Raw genomic sequence first — 27,014 nt, forward strand, 5'->3', positions numbered from 1 at the left:
CAAAAGAGTGATCAAATTAAGATCCACATCTGTATACTTCCACTAACCCAACCAAGAAAATAATTTCACATTGATTGATAGAGCTTTGCCACTCCCTGCGCTGCATCTCATTCTTTACCCGTTGCAACATCAAACTTGTCCACATCCACATTTTTTACAGAAATAGTTTGTAGCATAATGAATTGATATAGCTTTCAATTAGATCATTCTAAAAAACTGTGTGCTATGTAGGAGAGGACACTTCATCATAAATGGTCCTGATCATGAAGTGAATTAATGTGAGTGAGAACCTTCCAAGCCTGATTTAGACTGTCCAACAACAAACTGTTCTGTAAAAGAATACAACGTGTGCATCAGGCTGTGGTTTGAAACAGTGGTCAAGGAGTGGTCCACTCTGGTCAATATGTCCTCGATGTCTAAGGTAACCGGTCAACTGCACCCAAGGGGTTGACTAGAGGGTGTGAACCAGCACCACACACACACACACAATTTATGAGGGGCTCAGAGGGGTTGGCCAGACAGCAGACCTTTAATCCTCAGGATTATCAGTTGAATCAAGAGATGCTGGGGACTATTAGGCACAATTAGTTACTGCTGCCACCTACACTGTGATGACAAGATTTTCAACTTGTTGCTTTCATACAAATGATGTGTATGTAAACAAAGGACAAAAAGCATCATAAAAAAAAGAGGTCAAATGAGAAAAGACAGAATGCTCTTAAATGTATTGCAAGTATTCTTTATTCTATTTACACGTGTTTATTTACAGCAACATAATCCATCTCTCTCTCCCTCTCTTAGACTTTTGACATCTAAATGAATGTCCTGATTCCTAAAGCAGTATGGTTAAAAAAGAAAATAAATGGAGCCTAAATAAGAAAGTAAGAAAAAGAACAGGACCGAATAACAGGTTGAACTTTTGATACAACAGGAGCAAGTTGATTTAGAATATGGGAAAAAAATAAATACTATTGACAAGTAGCATTCTATCGACTACAAGTAATTCAAAAATAAGTCTTTGTACATTCGTCAAACTCACCTTTAACATATACCATGACTTCCATATATTGGCAGAATGTATGTATTGATGTGCATGTTTAGATCGTTTATAATCTCTGCAGTGACCATGCTTTTACATGATCATGGTTTGTCATTAATAATCTGCGCCTCTCGTCCTTTACATTCCACATTGTTAAATCATATATACCATACATATCTTTGTTGTTTGCTCAGTTTGAGTTTATGACTGTAGTCATGGGAGAAGTGCCAGTTGTCAAAACATAAATGAAAATATTGATATACAACACATTTGCTCGGTACAACATGGAAAATAAGTCAACTAATAAAAATTGGATTAAAAAAAGTTTTCATAATATGCAATCACCTTTTCAGCAATGCTGGCTTGAATCTCTTATAAGGGCCATGTCTGAATGAGAACTATACCTGCTATTTGAGAAGGTTTCTTGTTTCTTAGCTTTCTCCACATTGCAAAATACTACAGTTTACTATAGAATACTACAGGACTTACTATATTATTCTGCAGTAAACTGTAGTATACTGTAGAATACTATACTACACTGTAGTATCCCACGATCATGAGTAGTACTTACTATAGAATGTTGTAGTATACTGTAGAATACTATACTACACACTGTAGTATCCCTCAATCATGTGTAGTATTTACTGTAGAATTTGGTAGCATAGTGTATAATACTATAGTAAATACTACAGTATTATCCACGAAAGAAATACTGTGGTTTTCACCAATATCCTTAAACACTACAGTCCTCAAAAACACTACAGTTTAACTATAGTAAATACTAAAGTATTTAATTGCATATACCCTTACCATTCCCCTCCCCATATCCCAATTTGTGCCACCCATAAGTGAGAAACCTACATTCCAAGTATAGACCATATAATGTGTCCCCTTCAGGTTCTAGAGAAGAGCAGGAGCTCTGAACTATCTGTTCAGACCCCAGTCGTACCTACAGGTTGTGGAAAATTTGGCCTTTTAATATTTCTCTAGTAGGTTTACTCTAGGAGAAATCCTCCATTTCTATGTCAAAGATAATAAAATAAAAACATTATAGTAAATACTACAGTAAATACTACAGTATACTACAATCTGCAAAAACACTACATTAATTACTATAGTATATACACTAGTTATTTTACTACAGTATTTATACTGTAGTTAACTGCAAATACTACAGTATACTACAGTGAAGTTGGCAAAAACACTAGTGAATACTTTTAGTATTCATGCCATAATATACTATAGTATTTTTTCATGTGGGTTGTTGCAGGCGAATACTGGGTCCATTTTTCACACACTGTTCCTAGACTTACTGCAAATAACAAATTGTTTCCATGTCAAAGTGTGTGTTGCTACATGCCAGGGTTAGAGAGGATATCAATACACACTTCCTCTACAGTACATACTGTCACATACTGTCACTCTAAGGACAAATTTTTTTTCTGCTATAGTATTCAAACTAATGCAGACCGATGCAATGTTTTTCGTAAGTATCTAGTATGTTTTCTACTCTTAGAAATGTTGATTGACAAATCACCCATTAATTCAACAAGTACTTTTTTCAAAAGAGCCACAAAAAATAATCACAGCCTCTGAATTTCTGTAGAACGGTTTTATACTGAACAAAATATAAATGCAACATGTAAAGTGTTCCATGAGCTGAAATAAAACATCCCAGAAATGTTTCATACGCACAAAAAGTGTGTTTCTCTCAAATGTTGTGCACAAATTTGTTTACATCCCTGTTAGTGAGCATTTCTCCTTTGCCAAGATAATCCATGCCACCTGACAGGTGTAACATATCAAGAAGCGGATTAAACAGCATGATCATTACACAGGTGCAACTTGTGGAGGAGACAATAAAAGGCCACTCTAAAATGTGCAGTTTTGTCATAACACAAAATAACACAGATGTCTCAAGTTTTGAGGGAGCGTACAATTGGCATGCTGACTACAGGAAATTCCACCAGAGCTGTTGCCAGAGAATTAAATAAGCCGCATCAAGTCGGCTTATTTAAGCCGCATCAAGTCGTTTTAGAAAATTTGGCAGTACATCCAACCGGCCTCACAACCTCAGACCATGTGTAACCACGCCAGCCTAGGACCTCCACATTTGGCTTCTTCACCTGCGAGGTTGTCTGAGACCAGTCACCTGGACAGCTGATGAAACTGATGAGTATTTTTGTCTGTAATAAATCCCTTTTGTGCGAAAAAACATATTCTGATTGACCCCCCCCCAGTGGGTGGGTCTTTGCCCTCCCAGGCCCACCCATGGCTGCTCCCCTGCCCAGTCATGTGAAATCCATAGATATGCACCTAATAAATGTATTTCAGTTGACTGATTTCCTTTTATGAACTTGTAACTCAGTATATTCGTTGAAATTGTTGCATGTTGCGTTTATTTTTGTTCAATATAGAAGGTAAGCAGTTCACAACAAAAAAAACGAATAAAATGAAAACCGGGAGGTATTTTTTTTCACAAAATTTTAAATCTACAAATCTACAGGATAAAGGTAAAAGAGCTTTCTATTGGCAGCAGAAAAAAACCATGATAATGCAACACCAAGATGTAAAATACACTATCAAAACAGAACAGTTTTAAAATAGGGGTCTCCCGATGAAGCCACTTCTGTGCTTCTGTTACTCATGCAAAAGCATTGGGTTTTAAACTTGTTTAGTTTCCTTATAAGTCTCCTTCATGGCCAATGCTTTTCTCCACCTTGTTTTGCCCATCCTCATGATGTTTGCCTTTAGACACAGTAAGAAGTCAACTGCAAAGACAGTCACGCAGTTCCTCTGAGCACCAAAGTCCAATGCTCTAGGCAGTCATGCCTCATTAATCTCATGAGACTGCACTGCCGTACTGTACTGCTTCAAAAATATAAATATAGATTTATCTAAAGCCCAACCTTATCAAGGGCCTTTTTTTATCCAACTTCTCCATCCTTCCCTATGAAGAAAGTTATTTTAGCTGCTCTCATTCCACTCTGGCATGATGCTGACGCTGTGCACTGTGTGGTACTGATGAGGCGACAGCGTGCGCGGGATCCCGTGCGAGTACAGGTACTCGTTGCCTTGGAGACCTGCGGTGGGCGACTGGATGCCTGCCCCAGGGCTACACTGGCGGCCCAGTGTCTGGTGGGCCATGGGGCCCTGGTACATGGCGTGGTGGGCTTCGCCCAGCTGCGGGGAGGCGTGGCTTGCCACCCCGCTCAGTCTGGACACCAGGGGCCCCGAGGTAAAGTGGGCGGAGAAGTGCTGGTAGGGCAGCCGCTCCATTGGCTGCATGGAGGTGACGGAGCAGCTGCCATAGGGCGAAACACTGGCCCAGGTGTTGCAGCTGATGTCCTCCAGGCTGGGGACGGGCTCAGCCCCTTGGGAGGCGCTGGCGTACATACAGGCCTGCCTCTGGCCAGACTCGGTCCTGTAGGGCCCCCCGGGCAGGCCCAGGCTCTGTGGGTAGCTGACGGGACGGTAGTAATGGTCGTCCTCGCTGGAGGAGCTCTCCAGGTAAGCCTTCTTGTAGGTGTGCTCCCCTGAGTGACAGTCATCATCCACTACAGACAGACAGGAAACAGTTACAGCTGCAGTATTTACACATATTGTAGACTAATCAGCTGAGCAAAACAATTGATATATTTATACATTAGTAATCAACTATGTTTTCCCTTTTATATGCTTCCAACAACCCATCCCATTGGCATGCATATATCATGATAGCCTGGCCCACCTTTCCTCTTGATGCAATGGTAGTCCTGGCTGTGCTCGTGGGGGAGGGGGTAACAGCCAGACTGGGGCAGGAGGTCCTGTGAGGTGCTGGTGACCCCATTCTCACACTGGGTGTACTGGGAGGCCAGGCCACTGGGAGTGACCATAACCTGCACCTCCCCACTGAATGGGCTCTGGCTTGTGCCCACCCTCTGGCGCACCGTACTGCGAGGGACCACTGGGTATTCCTTAGTGCTGCAAACACACACACACACACACACACACACACAGGGTTACGAAATGATCATAACACTTATAGTACTGTATGCTTCTTCAATTTACACTGAGTGTACAAAACATTTGGAACACCTTCCTAATATTGAGTCGCTCGCCCTTTTCCCTCAGAACAGCCTTAAATCACCGGGACATGGACATTACAAGGTGTCAAAAACATTCCACAGGGATGCTGGCCCATGTTGACTCCAATGCTTCCCACATTTGTCTCAAGTTGTCTGGATGTCCTTTGGGTGGTGGACCATTCTTGGTGGACCACATGGGAAACTGTTTAGCATGAAAAAGCCAGCAGCGTTGCAGTTCTTCACTGTCAAACCGGTGCACCTGGCACCTACTATAATACCCAGTTCAAAGGCACTTCAATATCTTGTCTTGCCCATTCACCCTCTGAATGGCACACACACAATCCATGTCTCAATTGTCTCAAGGCTTGAAAAAAATCATTGAACCTGTCTCCTCCCCTTCATCTACACTGATTTGAAGTAGATTTAACAAGTTACCTCAATAAGGGATCATTTCATCTGGATTCACCTGGTCAGTCCATGTCATGGAAAGAATGTTTTCTACACAGTATATATCACCACCACTAGTACTACTACTACAACTACTATAATTACCATTACTATTACTAATAGTAGTGATTATTAAAGACCCAGTGCAGTCAAATGTGATTTTCTTGTGTTTTATATATATTTCCACACTGAGGTTGTAATAATCCTGTGAAATTGTAAAATGTTTGTGTAAGAGCTGTTTGAAAAGACGGCCTGAATTTCAGCCAGTAAATGAGTTCATAGACAATAAGAAATAGAGTTCCAAACAGCTAGTTTTCTTGGTTTCCTTCCCCATTCAGACCATTCCAAGACAGTACAAGAACAATTCTTGCTTGAGAAATTGCTCTTTGCTAAGAAGCTATTTAAAATAAAAAATTTAACCATTTGAATTGGAAACAATCACTGTAAGGTACTTAATTGTTACACAGACATTATTTGATATTGAGATAAAAATGACTGCATTGGACCTTTAATCATCACCTAATTATCCTAAATCAATCCTCCTAATTATCTTTAGTATTCATTTATTTGCATTCATCATGGTTTTTCACATGCAAAAGAAGATAGATATGTTACTTGAGAACTGCCCCTGACCTAAGTCATTAACCATGGCTGACTTGTATACACTGTCTCTTTCATCCAATGATCTGACACTGACCCTTCTCAATACTAACAAACCACACGGACTATCAATGAGTCACACCCACTTAGGATCCGCTGAGAAAGTGTTCGGGAGGATTGGTTTCCAGTGGAAAGAAAGGCATTTATTCCAGTTGCATGAATCTAGAGGATCTATGAATGGACCATTTTTGCTACTTCTGTTCCTTTGACTGTTTCTTTTGAACCAGTGACCTCATCTTGCAATAAGCTCTCCCTTGGAAATATTAACCAAGACCAGATGTGCTGAGCTTACTGTACTTGGCAAGACAGGACAGTGGCATGTCGGAGTTATGGTGTGGTTTGGCCTTTGGCCAATTGAAATCAATTTACAAATGTCTATACAAAATAACTATCCCACTTGCAGAAGTATTATATTGTGACATAAACCAACTTAATCAACATCTGACTGAGATAACCCAATATTAAATATACAATATAGACTTGTGAACACCCCAGTGATGAATAAAAAATGGATTATGTGTGCAGGTAAAATAGTTTTGGAGAAAAAGGACAAACATCCAAACTGTTCTGTCTTCTCTCACTAATTCCACTATAAAATTAGCTAAATGTGTACCACATCACCCAATGTGGAAAATCATAGTCAACCAAAACTACCAAAATTAGATCCACCTGCAGTGGCTAATTAGAGAGAATGTTCTGTTCTCCCATTCCACATAAAATGTATGGGAGGCAAAGTGTCACTTGCGCATGGTAAACCAAACTCCTTTAACATTTTCTCCGATTTAGGAATCCTCTGTTTGAAAGCCCTTGCAACGCCTTTGTTGGCCGATCTGGGCAAGTTTCAAACCAGATTTTCTTCTTTGAAAATGTGTTTTCCACACTGTGTGGATGCATGTGAAAGTACTCATCTGGAGTGAATAGGGAAAAGAGCCATGTGGTCGATGCTAATGCTGGACCAGCCATATCATCAATGCACAGACGACTGGTAGGAATATCCCTCCCGGTAAAGAGGGAGATGTCGCTAGTTCAGAAGGCCCTGCCAGATCAGCCATAAAAAGCCCTGGGACATGAAGACTGGCCCCTGCTCAAGAACTACACTTACTCAGCTGGGGATAGGGGGGCAGGGGGTGGTGGGTCTCACTGAAAATAACACTCATCTGGTTTGCATTTCACTGATTCAGGGATTACAATGGTGCTTGTGAAGTGACACTGTGATTAGAATGTCAGTAATCCTTATCTAATTGTGGTTACATTGTCTAATGCATGCTTCCAGTTTACCATGTAGTGTGCCAAACAACCTCTAATGATGGTAATATTGGATTATTAGAGTTAGAAAAGTCAACCACTGAATCAAAGCTTAGCCATTGGCGATCATGGGTCTCTTTGTGACTGTAATAGGTCCTACCTTTGCATTCTGGACATCCGGTGGAGCTCCATGTCATCACTCCCACGAAAGCCTTTGGCAAACGGGTTGTTCTCTATCTTAAGTTGGGTTATCTGCAAAACAGACCGCACATTTGTCATAAGTGATTCAACCATCAATTAGCCTACAATTTAATGTAAAGAGAAAACTTTACATCCCAATGTCATACACATTTCCTTTTTCCTATATTCTGTGAGAAGGACTTGTTGTGTCCTTCAAAGCCTCTTCAAACACATCTTCACTCAAAACCAGCTTCTTCACCCTCCCATGTGGAACATCATAAAGCATCAAGATGGTTTTAGGATGAAACACTGGCCATAGGTCCACACACACACACGCTGGTCAGTAGTTGTATGACAATCTTAACTTTTCAAATAAGCACTCAAAAGGAAAGAAACCTCACAAAAGCATTGCCATAATAGGCCTACTGTACTAGTTGGTTGCTGTGCCCCTGGTTTAGTTATTAACATGTAGATTACATTGCCATGTGCTCAGACCATTACACACACAATTTAATTCTGAAAAACATATTTCATTAATTTAATGTAAATATGAAAATGTTCTATCATCTAACATTAGCTTGCTGTACTATACAACTCCATACATATTAAAGTGGATCAGGCTACAGATCTAAAGTTGATGCCAGAAACGTAATTTCCCATGGAGCTATATACTGTAAAAGGTCATTAGCCCTGCTAACATTTTTTTGGGTGTGGAAACCCTTGCCTAGAACCATTCGAGTAACCCAACTCAAACTATTTCAGTGTTCAATACTTAAACATATATGGTGATGTCACTTTATAACTTCATTTTTTAAGTTGTAAAATACTTAACTGTTTTTTTTTGTGTGAACTTTTTGACACTAAATTGCATTGTTTTCTGAACTATAACTTTTGACATTACCTGAAAATTAATTTTTGTTGTAGTGAACATATACATTTAGCGTCCCTTCTACTTAAATGATTTACCTTTGTGACAAATTTTTTCCAAGCGTAAGTAGTTCTGATTGGTAATTTTGAGTGATCGTGTCTTCATGTTTAAAATGTGTATCTATTTGAAGATTTCGTATTTTAACCCACCTTAGCAGGCATTGTTGAGCACAGTACTCATTCCTCTAGCAGTAAGTGGAGGTAGAGCTGTGAGCATTACAGGATGCTACATATACCTCTCATTAAGAGTGCTGCACACCTTGTATATACTGTACGGTGGGAATGAATTGTCTCAATATTGAACATCAATTTGTCTGATGGTTTTGATATGTGTTCATCATGATCAATTACAACTCAGCACAACATACTGCTGAATACTATTTTAGAAATATAATTTACTTTCTTCAAACATGCATACAACATTGTGTAGAAGTATCATAAAGTGTAAACATTTTGAATTACCCACAATCCTCTAAAAACAGAGCCACGTGGCACTATTAGGAATTCATAACTTGCAAAAATGTAATAATTATACATCAGAAAAACACAGATAAATCCAGTGTTTTTACTCAAAGATCCATGTCTGACTACTACTTTATTATATTAAGTAAAGATGTAAAACATTGAAATCGAGAAAGTACAACTTGTTTAATAAATGCCAGATTGACTTTAAAACCTTAATTAATATTAATTTGTAAAAACGAACTATATTAGCAGAACACAAAGTTATTTACTCAATAATAAACAGTACTCGAAAATATTAAGTGATAAGAAATCGTAATGACATATGAGTTAGTACGATTTGAGTTTTAATGACTACTGGATACATTTTAGTAGCCACTACTCAATTTCTTTAATGGGTTAAGCAGTTACTTTTTACAGTGTAGAGAGCAAGTAGCCCATCTAGGAAACAATTATATTATTTTCCAGATTGGACCATAGCCATAGATTTTGGATAATGGATAATGGAATGAAGTTCTAACAGCCGCAAAAATTACGATTTGAGATTCAACAGAATGCAGGGCACGCGGTTTCTGGCAGGTAGGCCTAATTAGTTGGCTGGTCTGCTGTGTTTCATGCCTCACAATAAACCTGGATTTTTGTCCACGCGCTGGCTTTCACTTTCTACGAAACCTTGTAAAATATATCTCATTGAGACATACACGTTTTTAGCTTCTCGTTAATGCACTGTGCGTTTGGCAAAAGTCTAGATTTTCTTTGGGAAGCAAATGTAGAATAAAGTGTGGATAATACAGGAGTATGAGGGTATTGAATCTTACCATATTTCAATAACATGATTCTCAAAATGATTTCTCAAAAAGTAACTAGCTTATTAAAAAAGCAATCATTTTGAAAATAACTGTTGGTGGTACAAAATGTTTGCAAAAATAACTTGTAGCCTACACATGCTCAACAAAATAGGCTATAGGCCTACCTAAAAGTCTAACTGATATTTAATCGCTTAATATCCCTATCTAATTGTAAACCAATTAGGCCTATGCAGGATAATTTAAGGTGTTTCAGGTGAAAAGGCCTATGAAATTACAAAGGGCGGCATGAAAAAGAATGCTATCTTCAAATTTGAATAGCATAGTAAATGCAAATGTTAATGGCACGAAATGTTAATGCAGGTCAACCAGGTTACATACAGTATATTTACAATTGGACGAATTCATACCAGACTATACAAATGTAGGAATTTTTCCAAACTGAGCCCAAAGGTATACATATTGTATAGTGTGCCGTTGCATGAAAGCGCCATGCATGAACTAACCCTGTTCGTGTGAAAAAACTACAAGCCTGGGGTGACAGTTTCCTAACAATTCTGGAGACATTTATAGGCCTAAACACCCCGTTAAATACAAAGCAAGTTGTTACCAATGCTGGGTCGTTAGATAGCCTACTTGCCTTGACTACCAAGGATAGCAATCATGACAAACATTCAGCCATAATAGATTACTGCATTTGTTAATCAGGCCTATTTACCACAATGCAAATATAAATTTTAAGAGTTAGCCAATACGTTCAGATTCATAGGCCTAGGCCCAGTGTTTTCTGTAGCCTGTATAGAACTAACTAATTTGAGACCAGAAGATATGAAAAGGCGAGTTGTTTTCGAAATAGTTTATTCAGAAGGAAATGTTTTGTTTTCAATGCAAGTATAGCTTGGCCGTTCTGAATAAACTGTTAACAGGTGGTGCGAGTTCCCCCAAAAGGCATGGCATGATAACTTTTTCTTAGCTTAATTGGCAGATGTAACATTCTTTGATTAGGTATTCGTGGTAAAAGTTGAGGAAATCAGAATAGACTGTTTGTTTGGAAGTCTGGCAGGCCTAATAATAATAATTAGCCCATGTTGCATTCTCAGGAGCCCTCAAACTCCCTGATTTTAATTAATGTTTTCTTCAGAGTTTCAGTCATTTGTATTTCCTGTTTCTCAGAGTCTTTGGGAATTCGGATTGGCTCAGGACACATTAAGGGTCCTTACCCTCTGCACATTCCCTCTGTCCCACAGTAAAAATCTGACTCAGACATAGTTAAAAACGGATGTTAAACGGACGCAGAAATGATTGGGCAACACTCCTAAGATTATGCGTATGCCTGGTCGGATTTGAGGAAAATGTAATCGTTTGATATGATTTCTCTTTGTCTTCTCTTTGTAAATAAACGTTCCAATGCGCAGCCAAAATAAAGCACATGCAACAGGTGGTTGCATGTTTGAACGTTCATAGAGGACAATATCACACTATATGATTGAAAATATACCCACTTTTGAATTTAAAACATACTTATTAAGTCAATTACAACACTTGAACCATTTATCTTCCAGGGATTTAAGTGCAGGTTTGTAAAATAGACTATGCCTATATTTTTCTTAGTGTTTTCATTTCAGTCTGAAAATATTTTGAAAATAATTTATATAGGCTTACATCACATTTTAGTAAAAAAAAATATATTCAAGTGAGGAAGTTGGCTTTCTGAATAATTAATAACCCTGAGCGTACCATGGGAGACGGATTGTGTCTAACCGTAACCATTAATTGCATAAAGACGAATAAATATTATTAAATACTGAAATGCTCTTAAGTCAGTGACAAAATTGTACTTTAAATATTTTTTTAAGAAAGCAGGACGCTAAACAGTTAATATTTTCGTTCATGTGCGAAATCATGTTCGAACCTGTGAATTATTAGTCTACATTTACATTATACAAATAAGATACATGCATGCATAAATAGGTTTTTTGTAATCGATATTCATCACAATATATACTATTGCAACTTCGGGCAAAAAAAACAACAAGTTGGTTTAGGCTGATTTCTTACAGGCTATAGGCTAACACCTACATTTTCTCTAATATCATAAATAATATGCATAGTCATAATAATAACTGTAGTAGCCTGTTAATAATACACTATTTATAAAGCTCGAACATAATAAAGCACATATAAGCATATAATAAAACGTTCAAAATGATGGACGTTATACTTACTCCCTGAGCCTTATCTGCAATCCGTATCATTCACTAAAATGTCATGAAACTGCACCAGTTGAAATTTCCTAAAGTGTCTTGAGGTCGTGCCTTGTCCAATATTTCGGACATGTGGTTTCCCCGACCAATATTCACATCTGTCAATAATCTGAATATGATATCAGTGATAATCAGACGTGAACCTCATGTTCTGCCACTGCTCATGGTGACATAGGCCTACGTCGGACTCCATTTGTGGCGAAAGGATACACTCCATCCGCTTTATTATTCAATCTTTGATAATCAGCCCATTTATCAGTTTTCCATCTTCCCGGCACGTCTTTAGCAGCAATGTGGGCATACATTCTGATGTTCAGGAACTGATTTCGATTGATCCATGAAGTGATTTTATAGGCTATATGTGTTGTGACGTTGTTACTTTTAATTGAGAAGGCAAAAGGGCAATGCAACAATTCGATTTCTCCATATGCCAAAACGTTTTCATTCGTTCTAAACTGATTGTAATTAGGCTTATACATTTATAATGCACTTGCAAATTCACACCAATTTAGGCTATTCTTACATACATAATACCACTGCGTAAATATGTCAAAAGTCGAAGGCTTAGGCCTACCTTATGGTTTTGGTAAGATGTTACCGCAATGAAGGCAGTCTCGGGGAATACGTGGGTACAGAACGCCGTGTTTTTGGAGCCAAAGCCATTATTTTCATCCGCTTTCACGATGTGAATCCTGGGTTGGTATTTATGCATGGAGTTGAGGATAATCTGAAGAGAGAAATGTATTCCATTAAACGCCTTTTGTATTTTGACAATTTCTCCTGATGAATAATCCCGCCATAACCCAAATTCTGATATTATCAAAATCACATTCCAAAAAATCCAAACCCATTCAAGACAATGAAGATAAAGACAAAATATTATTGCTATTGCTTCGAACAGAAACATACTAATATAGAACATACAACGTATTTCATAAAACCGTGAATATACCAATAGGCCTAATCATAGCCATTCGGAAGAAAAAGCATGTAAATATATTTGACGATAGAATGTACAGTCAAAATGTAAATGTGTGCATAGTTTATATGTTGCCTAACTCTACAAGCCCATCACTGAAGGGTATGACAGTAATGCATTCAGTAATAAATAAATACATACATACATACATACAACGCTGTTTACATTACATGATAATGCACATATGTCAAAAGAGATGAGTTCCCATTGTAACACGTGAACATCTTCTCTTTCCATGCTTTCCCCCTGACCCCTAACCTAGTTTGTGCCAAGTGATGACTACTACCACTGGCCTGGCTGGCGACATTAAGACGGCGGTCCACCCAGTTGAACTTGAGCCATGAACTCTTCTCAGGCTTTAGTCTTAATTGGTCTGACATACTATGGAGTCATGGGCATCAGCCGTGAGCAATCTAATGGTTTTTAATTTCATTAAATTTAGAGATAACAAAACAGTGTTTTTCTCCTTCACCTCCTCATGAACCCTTGCCCCTCGGGTATTCCTCCTATCTGTTATCTGTAGTTTTTTGTTGTGCCTTTCAAGCACGCTGCAGAGAAAAGGGAGAGGATGCGCTGACTACAAAGACATGGCCTCAATGGATTCTCACAACTGATGGAACAATTTAACCTCAAAATAGAGAGTAAATTGGGATCCACTGTGAATTTCCAAAAGCACCTTGATAGTAGGTCAGTGTACAATGAAATTGATTGTCTTCTTAACAAAAATGGGTCAACGTCTTTCAACAGCCAACACTGGAAATGCATTATGACTCAGGTTGATGTTCTACATGATAATACAATGGGTCAAAGCTGAAGTATTTTTGAGATTTATAAAACATTGAATCAGATAAATACTGTGGGAAAAAACGAAATAGTCTCTAAGAATATTCCACACCTGGATTGTGGAACATTTGCCCACTTATTATTTTCAAAATTCTTCAAGCTCTGTCATATTGGTTGTTGATCATTGCTAGACAAGCATTTTCAGATCTTGCCATAGATTTTCAAGTAGATTTAAGTAAAAACTGTAACTCGGCCACTTAGGAACATTCACTCTCTTCTTGGTAAGCAACTCCCATGTAGATTTGACCTTGTGTTTTAGGTTATTGTCACACTGAAAGGTGAATTAATCTTCTAGTGTCTGGTGGAAAGCAGACTCAACCAGGTTTTCCTCTAGGATTTTGCCTGTGCTTAGCTCCATACCGTTTCTTTTTTTATCCTAAAAAACTCGCCAGTCATTAATGTTTAGAAGTATTCCCATAACATGATGCAGCCACCACTATGCTTGAAAATATGGAGAGTGATACTCCCTAATGTGTTATATTGGACTTGCCCCAAACATAACACTTTGTATTTTCAGTACTACTTTAGTGACTTGTTGCAAACAGGATGCATTGTATGGAATGCTTCCTTATTTTCATTCTGTCAATTAGGTTAGTATTGTGGAGTAACTACAATGTTGTTAATGGCAGCATCATAGTGAAATCCCTGAGCAGTTTCCTTCCTCTCAGGCAACAGAGTTAAGAAGGACGCCTCTATCTTTGTAGTGACTGGGTGTATTAATTAATGCACCTTCCAAAGTGTAATTAATAACTTCACCAAGCTCAAATAGATATTCAATGTCTGTTTTGTTGTTGTTGTTTACCCCTCTACCAATAGGTGCCTTTGCGAGGCATTGGAAAACCTCCCTGGTCTTTGTGGTTGAATCTGTTTTTGAAATTCACTGCTCGACTGAGAGACATGTATGTATGGAGTGCAGAGATGAGGTAGTCATTCAAAAATCATGTTCAACACTATTATCGCATACAGCGTGGGTTCATGTAATTTATTATGTGACTTGTTGAGCACATCTTTACTCCTGAACGTATTTAGGCTTGCCATAACAAAGGGGTTGAGTACTTATTGACTCAAGCCATTTCATATTTTCATTTGAAATTAATTTGTAAAAATGTTGAATAACATAAGTGCACTTTGATATTATGGGGTATTGTGTGTAGGCCAGTGACAAAAAATATCTAAATTAAATCTATTTTAAATTCAGGCTGTAACACAACAAAATGTTGAACATGTCAAGGGGTGTGAATATTTTTGGAAAGTATTCAGTCCCATTGACTTATTCATTTTTTGTTATGTTACAGCCTTATTGTAAAAGGGAATTAAATGTAAAAAATACCAATACCCCATATTGACAAAGCGATAAACAGGTTTGTAGAAATTTTTGCAAATGTATTAAAAATGAAAAACACATCTCATTTATGGAAGTATTCAGACCCTTTGCTATGAGTCTTGAAATTAAGCTCAGATGCATCCTGTTTCCATTGATCATCCTTGAGATGTTTCTACAACTTGATTGGAGTCCACCTGTGGTAAATTAAATTGATTGGACATGATTTGGAAAGGCACACACCTGTCTATATAAGGTCCCAAAGTTGACAGTGCATGTCAGAGCAAAATCCAAGCCATGAGGTCGAAGGAATTGTCCGTAGAGCTCCGAGACAGGATTGTGTCTAGGCACAGATCTGGGGAAAGATACTAAAAAGTGTGTGCAGCATTAAAGATCCACAAGAACACAGCCGCCTCCACCATTCTAAATGGAAGAAGATTGTTCTTAGAGCTGGCTGCCCGGCCAAATTGAGCAATCAGGGGAGAAGGGCCTTCTTTAGGGAGGTGACCAGGAACCCAATGATCACTTTGACAGAGCTCTAGAGTTTCTCTGTGGAGATCAGAGAACCTTACAGACGGACAACCATCTCTGCAGCACTCCACCAATCAGGCCTTAATGGTAGAGTGGCCAGACGGAAGCCACTCCTCAGTAAAAGGCACATGACAGTCCGCTTGGAGTTTGCCAAAAGGCACACAAAGACTCCCAGACCATGAAAAACAAGATTATCTGGTCTGATGAAACCATGATTGAACTCTTTGGCCTGAATGCCACACGTCACTCTTGGAAACCTGGCACCATCCCTACTGTGAAGCATGGTGGTGGCATGTTTCATGCTGTGGGGATGTTTTTCAGTGGCAGGGATTGGGGGACTAGTCAGGATTGAGGGAAAGATGAACGAAGCAAAGTACAGAGAGATCCTTGATGAAAATCTGCTCTAGAGTGCTCAGGACCTCAGACTGTGGCGAAGGTTTTACCTTCCAACAGGACAACATCCCCTAAGCACACAGCCAAGACACCGCAGGAGTAGCTTCGGGACAAGTCTCTGAATGTCCTTAAGTGGCCCAGCCAGAACCCGGACTTGAACCCGATCAAACATCTCTGGAGAGACCTGAAAATAGCTGTGCAGCAACACTCCCCATCTAACCTGACAGATCTTGAGAGGATCTGCAGAGAGGAATGAGAGAAATTCCACAAATACAGGTGTGCCATGCTTGTAGCGTCATACCCAAGAAGACACAATCTGTAATTGCTGCCAAAGGTGCTTCAACAAAGAACTGAGTAAAGGTTCTTAATACTTATGTTAATGTGATATTTCAGTTTTCTATTTTTGTATAAATTAGCAAACATTAACAAAACTGTTTTTGCTGTGTTATTATGGGGTATTGGGTGCAGATTGATGAGGGGGGGGGGAACAATTGAATAAATGTTAGAATAGGGCTGTAAAGTAGCTAAATGTGAAAAAAGTCAAGGGGTCTGAATACTTTCCGAAGGCACTGTATCTTCACATTCACCAATCCCATCACAAAGCCTTCAATGAAGGTTGGTTGGGGACTTAAAAATAAATTATGAACATCAGCGTATATCACCTGCACTGCAAATGTACAAGTTACTGACAAGGTAAACATCTGTCGTTCTGCCCCTGAGCAAGGCAGTTAACCCACTGTTCCCCAGGCACTGATGATGTGGATGTCGATTAAGGCACCCCCACGCACCTCTCTGAATCAGAGGGGTTGGGTTAAATGCGGCAGACACATTTCAGTGAAATGCATTCAGTTGAACAACTGAAAGGTGTCCCCTTTTCCCTTTATCTGGCTAACAGATTCACAATGATACAAACCATTGGGATGATTTGATTTACAACATGTAGATAGAAGACAAGGTTACAATTAACTCCCACATCTGTCATGTAACCTATACACTAAAAGTATTGTGTTAATTTCTTACAAAAACAACAACAAGAAGCACAGACAGACATACTGTGGGTTGGTTCCCTGTCTGTCTGTCTGTCTGTCTGTCTGTCTGTCTGTCTGTCTGTCTGTCTGTCTGTCTGTCTGTCTGTCTGTCTGTCTGTCTGTCTGTCTGTCTGTCTGTCTGTCTGTCTGTCTGTCTGTCTGTCTGTCTGTCTGTCTGTCTGTCTGTCTGTCTGTCTGTCTGTCTGTCTGTCTGTCTGTCTGTCTGTCTGTCTGTCTGTCTGTCTGTCTGTCTGTCTGTCTGTCTGTCTGTCTGTCTGTCTGTCTGTCTGTCTGTCCTGTCTGTCTGTCTGTCTGTCTGTCTGTCTGTCTGTCTGTCTGTCTGTCTGTCTGTCTGTCTGTCTGTCTGTCTGTCTGTCTGTCTGTCTGTCTGTCTGTCTGTCTGTCTGTCTGTCTGTCTGTCTGTTCTGTCTGTCTGTCTGTCTGTCTGTCTGTCTGTCTGTCTGTCTGTCTGTCTGTCTGTCTGTCTGTCTGTCTGTCTGTCTGTCTGTCTGTCTGTCTGTCTGTCTGTCTGTCTGTCTGTCTGTCTGTCTGTCTGTCTGTCTGTCTGTCTGTCTGTCTGTCTGTCTGTCTGTCTGTCTGTCTGTCTGTCTGTCTGTCTGTCTGTCTGTCTGTCTGTCTGTCTGTCTGTCTGTCTGTCTGTCTGTCTGTCTGTCTGTCTGTCTGTCTGTCTGTCTGTCTGTCTGTCTGTCTGTCTGTCTGTCTGTCTGTCTGTCTGTCTGTCTGTCTGTCTGTCTGTCTGTCTGTCTGTCTGTCTGTCTGTCTGTCTGTCTGTCTGTCTGTCTGTCTGTCTGTCTGTCTGTCTGTCTGTCTGTCTGTCTGTCTGTCTGTCTGTCTGTCTGTCTGTCTGTCTGTCTGTCTGTCTGTCTGTCTGTCTGTCTGTCTGTCTGTCTGTCTGTCTGTCTGTCTGTCTGTCTGTCTGTCTGTCTGTCTGTCTGTCTGTCTGTCTGTCTGTCTGTCTGTCTGTCTGTCTGTCTGTCTGTCTGTCTGTCTGTCTGTCTGTCTGTCTGTCTGTCTGTCTGTCTGTCTGTCTGTCTGTCTGTCTGTCTGTCTGTCTGTCTGTCTGTCTGTCTGTCTGTCTGTCTGTCTGTCTGTCTGTCTGTCTGTCTGTCTGTCTGTCTGTCTGTCTGTCTGTCTGTCTGTCTGTCTGTCTGTCTGTCTGTCTGTCTGTCTGTCTGTCTGTCTGTCTGTCTGTCTGTCTGTCTGTCTGTCTGTCTGTCTGTCTGTCTGTCTGTCTGTCTGTCTGTCTGTCTGTCTGTCTGTCCTGTCTGTCTGTCTGTCTGTCTGTCTGTCTGTCTGTCGTCTGTCTGTCTGTCTGTCTGTCTGTCTGTCTGTCTGTCTGTCTGTCTGTCGTCTGTCTGTCTGTCTGTCTGTCTGTCTGTCTGTCTGTCTGTCTGTCTGTCTGTCTGTCTGTCTGTCTGTCTGTCTGTCTGTCTGTCTGTCTGAAGGGGCGACCAGAGTAGAGCAGACCAGACCACCCACTAGGCCTCCAGCACACGCCTTCTCTGCTGCCTGGCTCTCTGCATCTCCATTCCCCCCGACTCTGTATGATAGTATTTAATGATAGTGAGGGATCACCCTGGGTCCCCTGCGGCTGCCTTTCAAGTTCCTCCACATCAGAGAGCTTTCTGAAGACTTTGGATTAGCAGAATTTGTACACCATCATCTATTGCTCATCTCACACTGCCATTCGAACATAAACAGTGAGATATCCACAACCCACCCAGCTGGCAAAAACATGTGTGGGGAGGACTGGACGAGCACACCAGCGCCAGCACATTTTGGAGAAGATGAATAACGTGGAAAAATGTTTCGCAAGTCTAGAGGAAGATCAAAGCCATAGTTTAGGCTTGTGATAAGTGTTGTGTTGGATAAACCGTAGGTGCTAAGTTGAAAATGGGTAATCATACTATATGTTTATATGCATACTATTGGTATCAGATAGACACGAAAGGCTCAATTAGCAACATGTAACCCAAATAGCTGAGATTATACCATCTAAATTATTGAGAATAAGAAACAAAATATATAGATAGTCATTAAGATGCATGTTAACATTGACCATATACAATTAACTGTAGAAATCTATCATAGGAATATCAGAAATCCCTTCAATAAACTCACATTCATAGTCATTTCCAAACATACAGTAATAAAAAACATGAATTTCAACCAATGGAAATGGTTTCAAAACGCTATAGGAGAGACTGGTCTATAGCAGCATGCTCTCTGGCTGAGGAGGTGAGGTCCTGCTCTGCTCTGCCTAATTTACAGACGTTTCAGGTCCCTCCTGGCTCAAGCTACCTCACCGACATGTTTTAGCTCCACGTCGAAGCTAGTAATTATAAATCGTCTCAAAGTTATTTCAGCCAGCTGGACCAACAAGCTGATGGATTTTTTTTTTTGGCTCGGCACCAGTATTTCATTTATGAATCCCATGGTACTTCCTGGACACAAAAGAGGGCAAGCCAGGAACCACTGCAACCAATCAAAAATGCATTCTGGCCGCGAAATTTACAACACTTTTCACATTCCAACTGAACTGAGCTCCAATTTCATTCTACTAGCTGGGTTTTGGCAAGGCAAAAATCACTATCAATTCTCACACACCGCCAATGGAGTCATGTGATCAGGCAGAAGATAGTGCTGTAAGTGATAGTCAAAGTGAGTAAAATCTGGCCTATTACTGACTTCAACACATGCAAACAATACAAAATGATTTCCAATTAACATACTCCCTACTACAGCTATCATCAATGACTACAAGTCGCTATTAAATCTGTGACTGATTTTGTGCCTTTTATAGTGTTTTAGTTTGCACCCAGTGTGTTATGCTGAAGTAATATCACATATTTGCTTCACGCTGGGCAGAAAGAGTAGGTTCCACCAACTGCAATTCTTATCAGCTTCATACAATTAGAAGTAACAAGGAAGTGACCAATATTGATATTACTTTCCTGCCTGTTATAATTCAAGAGATGTATAGAGGAAGTGTATCACTTAGCTTTATATCATTTTTAATTGGTTTATTTGTGCATTATCTACTTCCTTATTTCAAGTTATATAACAACCACTATTGTTTTGGGGATTGTCAACTATAGCATGGGGCTGTTGTTATGTCCTATACGTGATATGACTGTTGTATTGTATGTTATTGTAATCTGTCCAATCCTGCATTCTCTGTTGAGATGTGCAATTTGGCCAAAATGTCACCCACACCCCCCGACCCCATAAAATATCTAGCCAAAATCAAAATTCGAAGAAAATAGATGACGTAATTGATGATTTTGTTTGCTGTTTTGTTTCCGACATGGATCACAAAATCTGGGGTCTTGGGAGTTCATAATAATAGGTCGTTAAAAAGAAAGAAGCGGATGCCATCTGACCTCTTGTCTGTACTAATGCATGCAGATGATGTGTTAATCATTATAATCCTTTACGAAATTCATCAAGCATCTTGCAGACAAAGCCGTAACATATGAAGAGTTAAGTAACACATACGTGTCCAAAAGGATCTAGGTGGTTATTCGTCAGTTTCAGCTTCTGGAAAGAGACAAGTTGCCTCATCCAATGCGCCCCCGTCGCAGGAGAGTCCGGGTGAACGTAGAGCCTCCCGGGCATGGCAGGTTCGGCCTTCCCGGTCACGGACCTGAATCACAGAACCAAAGTCAGCGTTTTACACTCAAATCACAGCTAAATTAACCCAACTATAAATGGTACGATAGGCCTACGCTTATGTGAGCAGATAAAAGCGACCTCTAACCTACAAAGTTGTTCCACTCATGAAAAATACTTTCTCACAATTAAAATATGCTGTTAATGAAAATGCTTAAGTTCCCTTTCCCCTTTCATCGGAAATAGTGGTTTAGCCTAATATGTAGCCAAGGCTTCTTCGAAATAAATTCAGTTAGGCTATTTGGAAGTAGGCTTAGGGTTTGTTCCAAAACTGGAGATTTTATCAAGGTTATCCAGTTAATGAAATGTAAGGTTTGAGAAATGCCTTTAGTTGTAGCCTAGCCTTTGGTTTGTAGTATTGTCCGCGTAAGCTATAGCCTAATTTTGTTTAGCCTGTACTCTCAACCCGTTGGAATAAGAATGACGAAGTATTGTAAAAATGGCTATTACGCGACAATAATTTAAATATATATTTTATTTTATTTAATAGTCTACATTAGGTGTGTCGTGCTACGTGGACAGTTGGGTTGGGTCAGCCCAATTAGCATAACCAATAACCTGCATGCTATTTTGCAAGGGCGAACGTTATTTTCTTACAGTAACCTAGGCTACTTGACCAAAAGCAGATTAGTTCCACAACATGCGCTGAACGGATCATTATCGGCGGTATTCGCCATTGAAAACCACTGACCCAAACAAGGCATTCTTGACCAGATGGACATGACACTAACAACTAGTGTTTATAGGCTGTGTTTCGCTGATGGTGAAGATTGTATTTCAGAGCTGTCTAAAGAGATCTACACCCTCACCAAAGGAAACATCAACACAAATATGAGTTCATTAATTCGCATAAACCACCTCTAGTCGGTAGTCAGAACAACTCCCCAACATTTGCCAAGGATCCCCCTACACCACACGGAAGCTATTTCTTCTTCAGAATTGGTAAACGTTTAGTACTTAGGCTAAGGCTGCATTTCTCAAAAGATCAACGTTTTGAGACATTTGAGCTATAATGAATAGTTTGCTAAAGAACCAGTAAATGCCCTCGAATATAATCTGAGCCATAAATCGTAGGCCAACCTAATTTCAATAAAAAAAAACGTTTTTAGTCCCAGGACTGATTATAAATCTCATTCCAATGTGTGAAGTATAATGCTTTATTTACATAAACTGGACACGACCTAATACTAGGCTACTTTATTGCACATTGACTACAGTTTCCTTCTATCTATATGCAATAGCCTGATAGCTATAGACCCATATGCTCCAGAAATGCATTGTAAAGTTATTAAAACTCAGTAGGGGTGTTGCACTCTGCAAACAGAAAACACCTCATTACAAGGTGAAACATCCTGGGTCAAAAATAGGCTACATATGACATGTTCATATCTTATATACAGGTAGGCTACTTATTGTCATAAGGCTGTGGACATAAGCTCTGATGCGATCCCAGAGGAACTGTATTTGTTAAATTCGTACACACCATTTATTATCGGCGAACTTGTAGCGATGGTCGTCCGCAGGCACGACATCCATCAGGAGTATGTATTTCGTTTTAGGGTTCAATCCAGTGACCTTCACTTTGAAGCTGGGAAACATTCGCCTGCAAATGAAACAATATAGTTCCACAATGTAAGTGCAGACATGAATACATTATGCCTGCTATAGGCTATTGGTGATTGAAGTTACCGTATATTTCCTTAAGGACATTTCTGATTATTTACAGTCTATGCAATCACATTTAGGGACAAGAGTCGATATTCAACTCAATTTAATATCAATTGATTACTTCCGAAATCACACTGTCAAATGTAAGGAAATTATACGACCTTGACGCACAGTCGTTGCATAGAAGCCCACAACTTATTTCAAACTTAGCTATCTTAAAAGATCAACATATGACCAACTATGCATACACTGCACGTCTTTTGGGGTGGGTCAGGGTGTGAACCCTACTGGTTCACAATGCATGTATATGCTATCAACGTCAGATAGCCTATGCATAACCAAATGAAAGGTAGAACAACAATCAATCAAACATAATAAAATGTAAGGGAATTAGGTAGCCTAATATATATATATATATATATATATATATATATATATATATATATAATATATACATAATTTCACACATGCAACAACTGAAGCGAATGCATACGTCAACAAAATAAAACATGTATTAAAGAAGAGCCTATAGTTTCACGGTGAAATAAACGTTAGCTGCTTTTGCATCAAATGCGTCACTAAAACCAGATGCATGGTAATCAGATGCATGGTAACATACGTGCATATGTTCAGAACGTTTACACAAGTACCCTGATGAAATGGGGTCTATCAGGTTGGAAAAACGTCAGAAATTGCTGTCGCACGCCGATTGGGATCCAAGCCTCCAGGCCTACAAGCTGTTTCTCAAACGGGTGACCTGCCTGAATAAAGAGGCAGCCGCGAGGTGATGGAAAGGGGTAAGGGCTGGTTAATAACGAGGGCGGGAGGGATAATAACGTCTCAAGCCAATAACGGGAAAATGAATGGACAGAATATAAAGACTGCTTTATGCAGTTGAGAAAAAAACACGAACCTAGTGCAGACTGGAAGGATATTGAGACATAGCTGAAATGAATAATAAATAGGCTATCTAAGAGCCACAAGACGATTTGTTAACATGAGCAGAGACCACCGACCATCATGCATATTCAAGTTCACACTAAGTTGAGGTAGAAGAATATCTCAACCATATTCCGTGAGAGACTCTGAGCAGGACAGGTCTACCCAATAAGCCCAATTGCCGTGTTGGCCTTTTTTGTCATGAAAAGTCACTCGATAATGCTTTCAATATGGCAAACATGAAGAATATAAGGAAATAAGAAAGAAAGAAAAAGTAATATCATAATCCAATTTGGAAAAAGACAACAAAAGGGTGGAAAAAATGACAGGATTAAAATATTTGAGGATATATAGGCTATAAAGCATGTTTAGTGTACATTTATCTGCCCAAAAACTAGTCTCAAACCGACTATATCCCTTTAGATGTATTTAGGGAACTATGCCGTGGTACATTGGTAAAAAATGAAGTGTAAATACAGTAGGCCTCCCTCTAGAAAACGAGTACAGCATCAGTATAGCTATCACTATTGCAACACAAAAAGATTTGTAAAAATCTATTTTCTCCGTGGACATAGGTCTACAGCAAATGTATGGACGAAATAACTTTTTCAGACAGCACTGTCAAAACTAAAACCACTAAATGCTGACCATTCTTATTTACTAATAATGATTAAAACATAACCTCACATGCAATTGTATGTTTCTCAAACGTATTTGCATAATCCGTTAATGCCAGTATAAGCAGTTGTTTCTCTCTTACCTTCCCGCTTTGGTGATGATCATCTCCGTCCCCACCTCATGAAACTTCGCCCACAATTCCCTCTCATGCAGATACACTTTTATCCCCTCCATTCCCTTCAAAATTAGACAAGTAAAAGAAATAACAATATGACCGTTCTTGCAGTGGAGACGACCAATTGGTAAGATTATTTAGCCCAGTTAGTATTATGCATATGTCATGTCATTCATACAGGATAAATGTTGCACTGTGGTATAAATTCCATAATAGTTCAACAAAAACCTAGACATAATATCATTTCATATTAGCCTAACATTCACATTGGGCTACCTCGTGAAACAACAGGCTACTATTCTGAAATAGTATACCATCATTTCCCATTAAGCCTATTAAATAACTAGCCTATAAATTCTGTGATTTGACTATAAATAGGCAGATAATAAAATCTCACAAAGAAAATACTGCAATAATTGCAGGACTAGACTACGGTAACCAACTACCAAGCGATTAATCGAGTTGATTGACATGATCATTTCACGAAACTTTGTAGCCTATAGGCTATAGTTCAAAACAATGGTAATTCTACGTTTTTATGCACACTAAGGTCTGAAAAGATTGCAGTGCACGTACTCCTCTTATGAGTCGTTTACAGATATCCATATTTAATACGTAGGCCTAGATACAGGTCCAGAATAACTCCTAGGCAGTGACTTGAGACCTGAAGTACATAGGCTCAAAATAGCGTGTAAAGCTGACCTGTTGAATATATGTCGTCTGGGAGGATGGAGATTTGCTCGAAGTTCCATTTTGTTTCTCTGCTTTACTCTCAGTGTGTAATTCCTTTGACTCTGACCCGCTGGGCGAATTTTGCAGTCCAAATGTTTCCTTCTGGTCTGCCATGTCTGGAGCTCCGGAGACCAAGGCCCCAACTGTCAGATCGAAACAAAAGCGCATTTCAACCTCCCATTCTCTGTCCTGAATATGCGCATAACTTTTTGATGTGACATTGGCCGTCTTTAATGAGTTGTAGGCCAAAATAAAATGTAGCCATCATTAGACAACATGGCCTGCTATTAACATGGCCAACACACATAGAATGCAGTGAGCGGTGCATGACTCCTATAAAGTTGTGTTGCCTAAACACAATTCAGAAGTTACGTTTCCCTGAGGGAATCGGTAATAATTATTATTTATTTTGTCTCACGCACATGCACTGTGTACGATCTTGAATGGAAATAGTGTATTTGACAAATACCCCCCCCCCCCCCCCCCCACCCACACACACACACACACACACTGATCACAAACAACTTATTTAGGTTAATTTTGTAAAAATATCAGTCAATATTTTTCCTTAAAATATAACTTCATTACCAGTAAAGAGAACTATTAATAAGGATAAGGACGTTTTTACACTGTCTTTACTCTTCTAATATATTTCACCCTTTGGACAAATGACGTGCGTTTCATTATAACTGATAGGCCACAATAAAGAATAATATAAAGACTTCAATAACAGCACAAATGATTACAAAACAAATAATGATGAAGGCTATTTGTAAAAAGTAGGCTAGGCTATAATGAACATACCAATTGTGATATATTCATAGCAAGGACACCACTCATTGAAGGTTTCTAAATTTGATGATGCTGACATTGTTCGTATTTGTAGAGAATATAGACAACTGGTCGCAAAAAAACATAAATTCGGGACAGATCCTATAGGTTGTGTATTCCTAAAATGCCAATGGAAACAAAAAACAATAGCCTACCATGGATGGTGTTGGTAACAACCATCACTGCAAAACATATACATGTATTTGTAGGCATAAAAACAGAGAGCACGACGTGGCTCCATGCAAAAACAGAGTATTTTCGTCCACTACGAGGTCCTACACTAAAATGACCTGCGATAACAACGACAATAGTGAACCACTGACCACAGGAACGCGGAATACTCCGCACAGTAAAAACGGATTTACCTTGTAACCAGATACGTCACTTTCAATGTCGTGAAGATATGGCACAGCAGAGGTCGTTTCTTCAAAAATGCAAAGTGTTTGCGAAAAATGTCCACCCAATTCAATGTATAATCCCAATGTGTAGCCCGAAAAGGCTATCTAATATCCCCATGGATTTTCTCTATCTTCAGTGCAAGTCCAAATGTACGGTGACCAAGCGAAAACGCACAGGTGAAAGAAGATTCAGGAGTCTAGCAAAGATGGCTAAAATAAGCACGCGGTGTTACTTTATTGTACATTTTAGAGTCGATGACCGTTGTTCGGGAAGCCTTCCCTGCTGATAGCACATAGCAGTATAGCAAGTTTACAGAGGAGCAGATCCGTCACCACCTTCTCCCCTCCCTCCTCTCACTCTCTCTCTCTCTCTCTCTCTCTACGCACCAATGGCCCACAGTAGTACGCGTTATGACGCGGAAGCGCTGAGTCTGTGACGAGCAGCGTAGGCTAGTTTGGGTTGTCCTCTCTGCCTATCCAGTGCCTGAACAGCAATGGTCTACCCCAAGAATAGTCTTCTTTAGGTCCCCCCTTCCCCCTCCCGCGTCCCTCAACCCCGTCCGCCCTCTCTCCAAAACCTATTCTTTACTGCTAAGTCTTCCGGATATATTTTGCTATTGAGCAGACTCAGTAACGTTCGCCATTGGGATTTTGTTTACAGAAATAACTAATCGCCGTCAATTGAGACAAACACAGATACAGACATGTGTGAGAGCACATCCATCATATTGAAAAAATGGTATGTGCTTATAAATTTGGCCTGGGCAT

At 39.6% G+C, this 27,014-nt stretch overlaps 1 protein-coding gene across 1 annotated transcript; it reads right to left on the reverse strand.

Moving 5' to 3' along the window:
* Positions 1-723: 723 nt before the first annotated feature.
* Positions 724-26,612, reverse strand: tbx5a (T-box transcription factor 5a). Its single transcript, XM_020458355.2, has 9 exons — positions 26,214-26,612; positions 24,988-25,160; positions 24,253-24,347; positions 22,369-22,488; positions 20,712-20,859; positions 12,672-12,824; positions 7,619-7,710; positions 4,770-5,002; positions 724-4,596 (listed from the first exon to the last, which is right to left on the reverse strand). Exons 2-9 carry the CDS (start codon positions 25,129-25,131, stop codon positions 4,007-4,009), a joined length of 1,575 nt encoding a protein of 524 aa, XP_020313944.1. The 5' UTR covers positions 25,132-25,160; positions 26,214-26,612; the 3' UTR covers positions 724-4,006.
* Positions 26,613-27,014: the final 402 nt, after the last annotated feature.

Source organism: Oncorhynchus kisutch, linkage group LG23 (assembly GCF_002021735.2).
Source record: "Oncorhynchus kisutch isolate 150728-3 linkage group LG23, Okis_V2, whole genome shotgun sequence".
Classification (NCBI taxonomy): domain Eukaryota; kingdom Metazoa; phylum Chordata; class Actinopteri; order Salmoniformes; family Salmonidae; genus Oncorhynchus; species Oncorhynchus kisutch.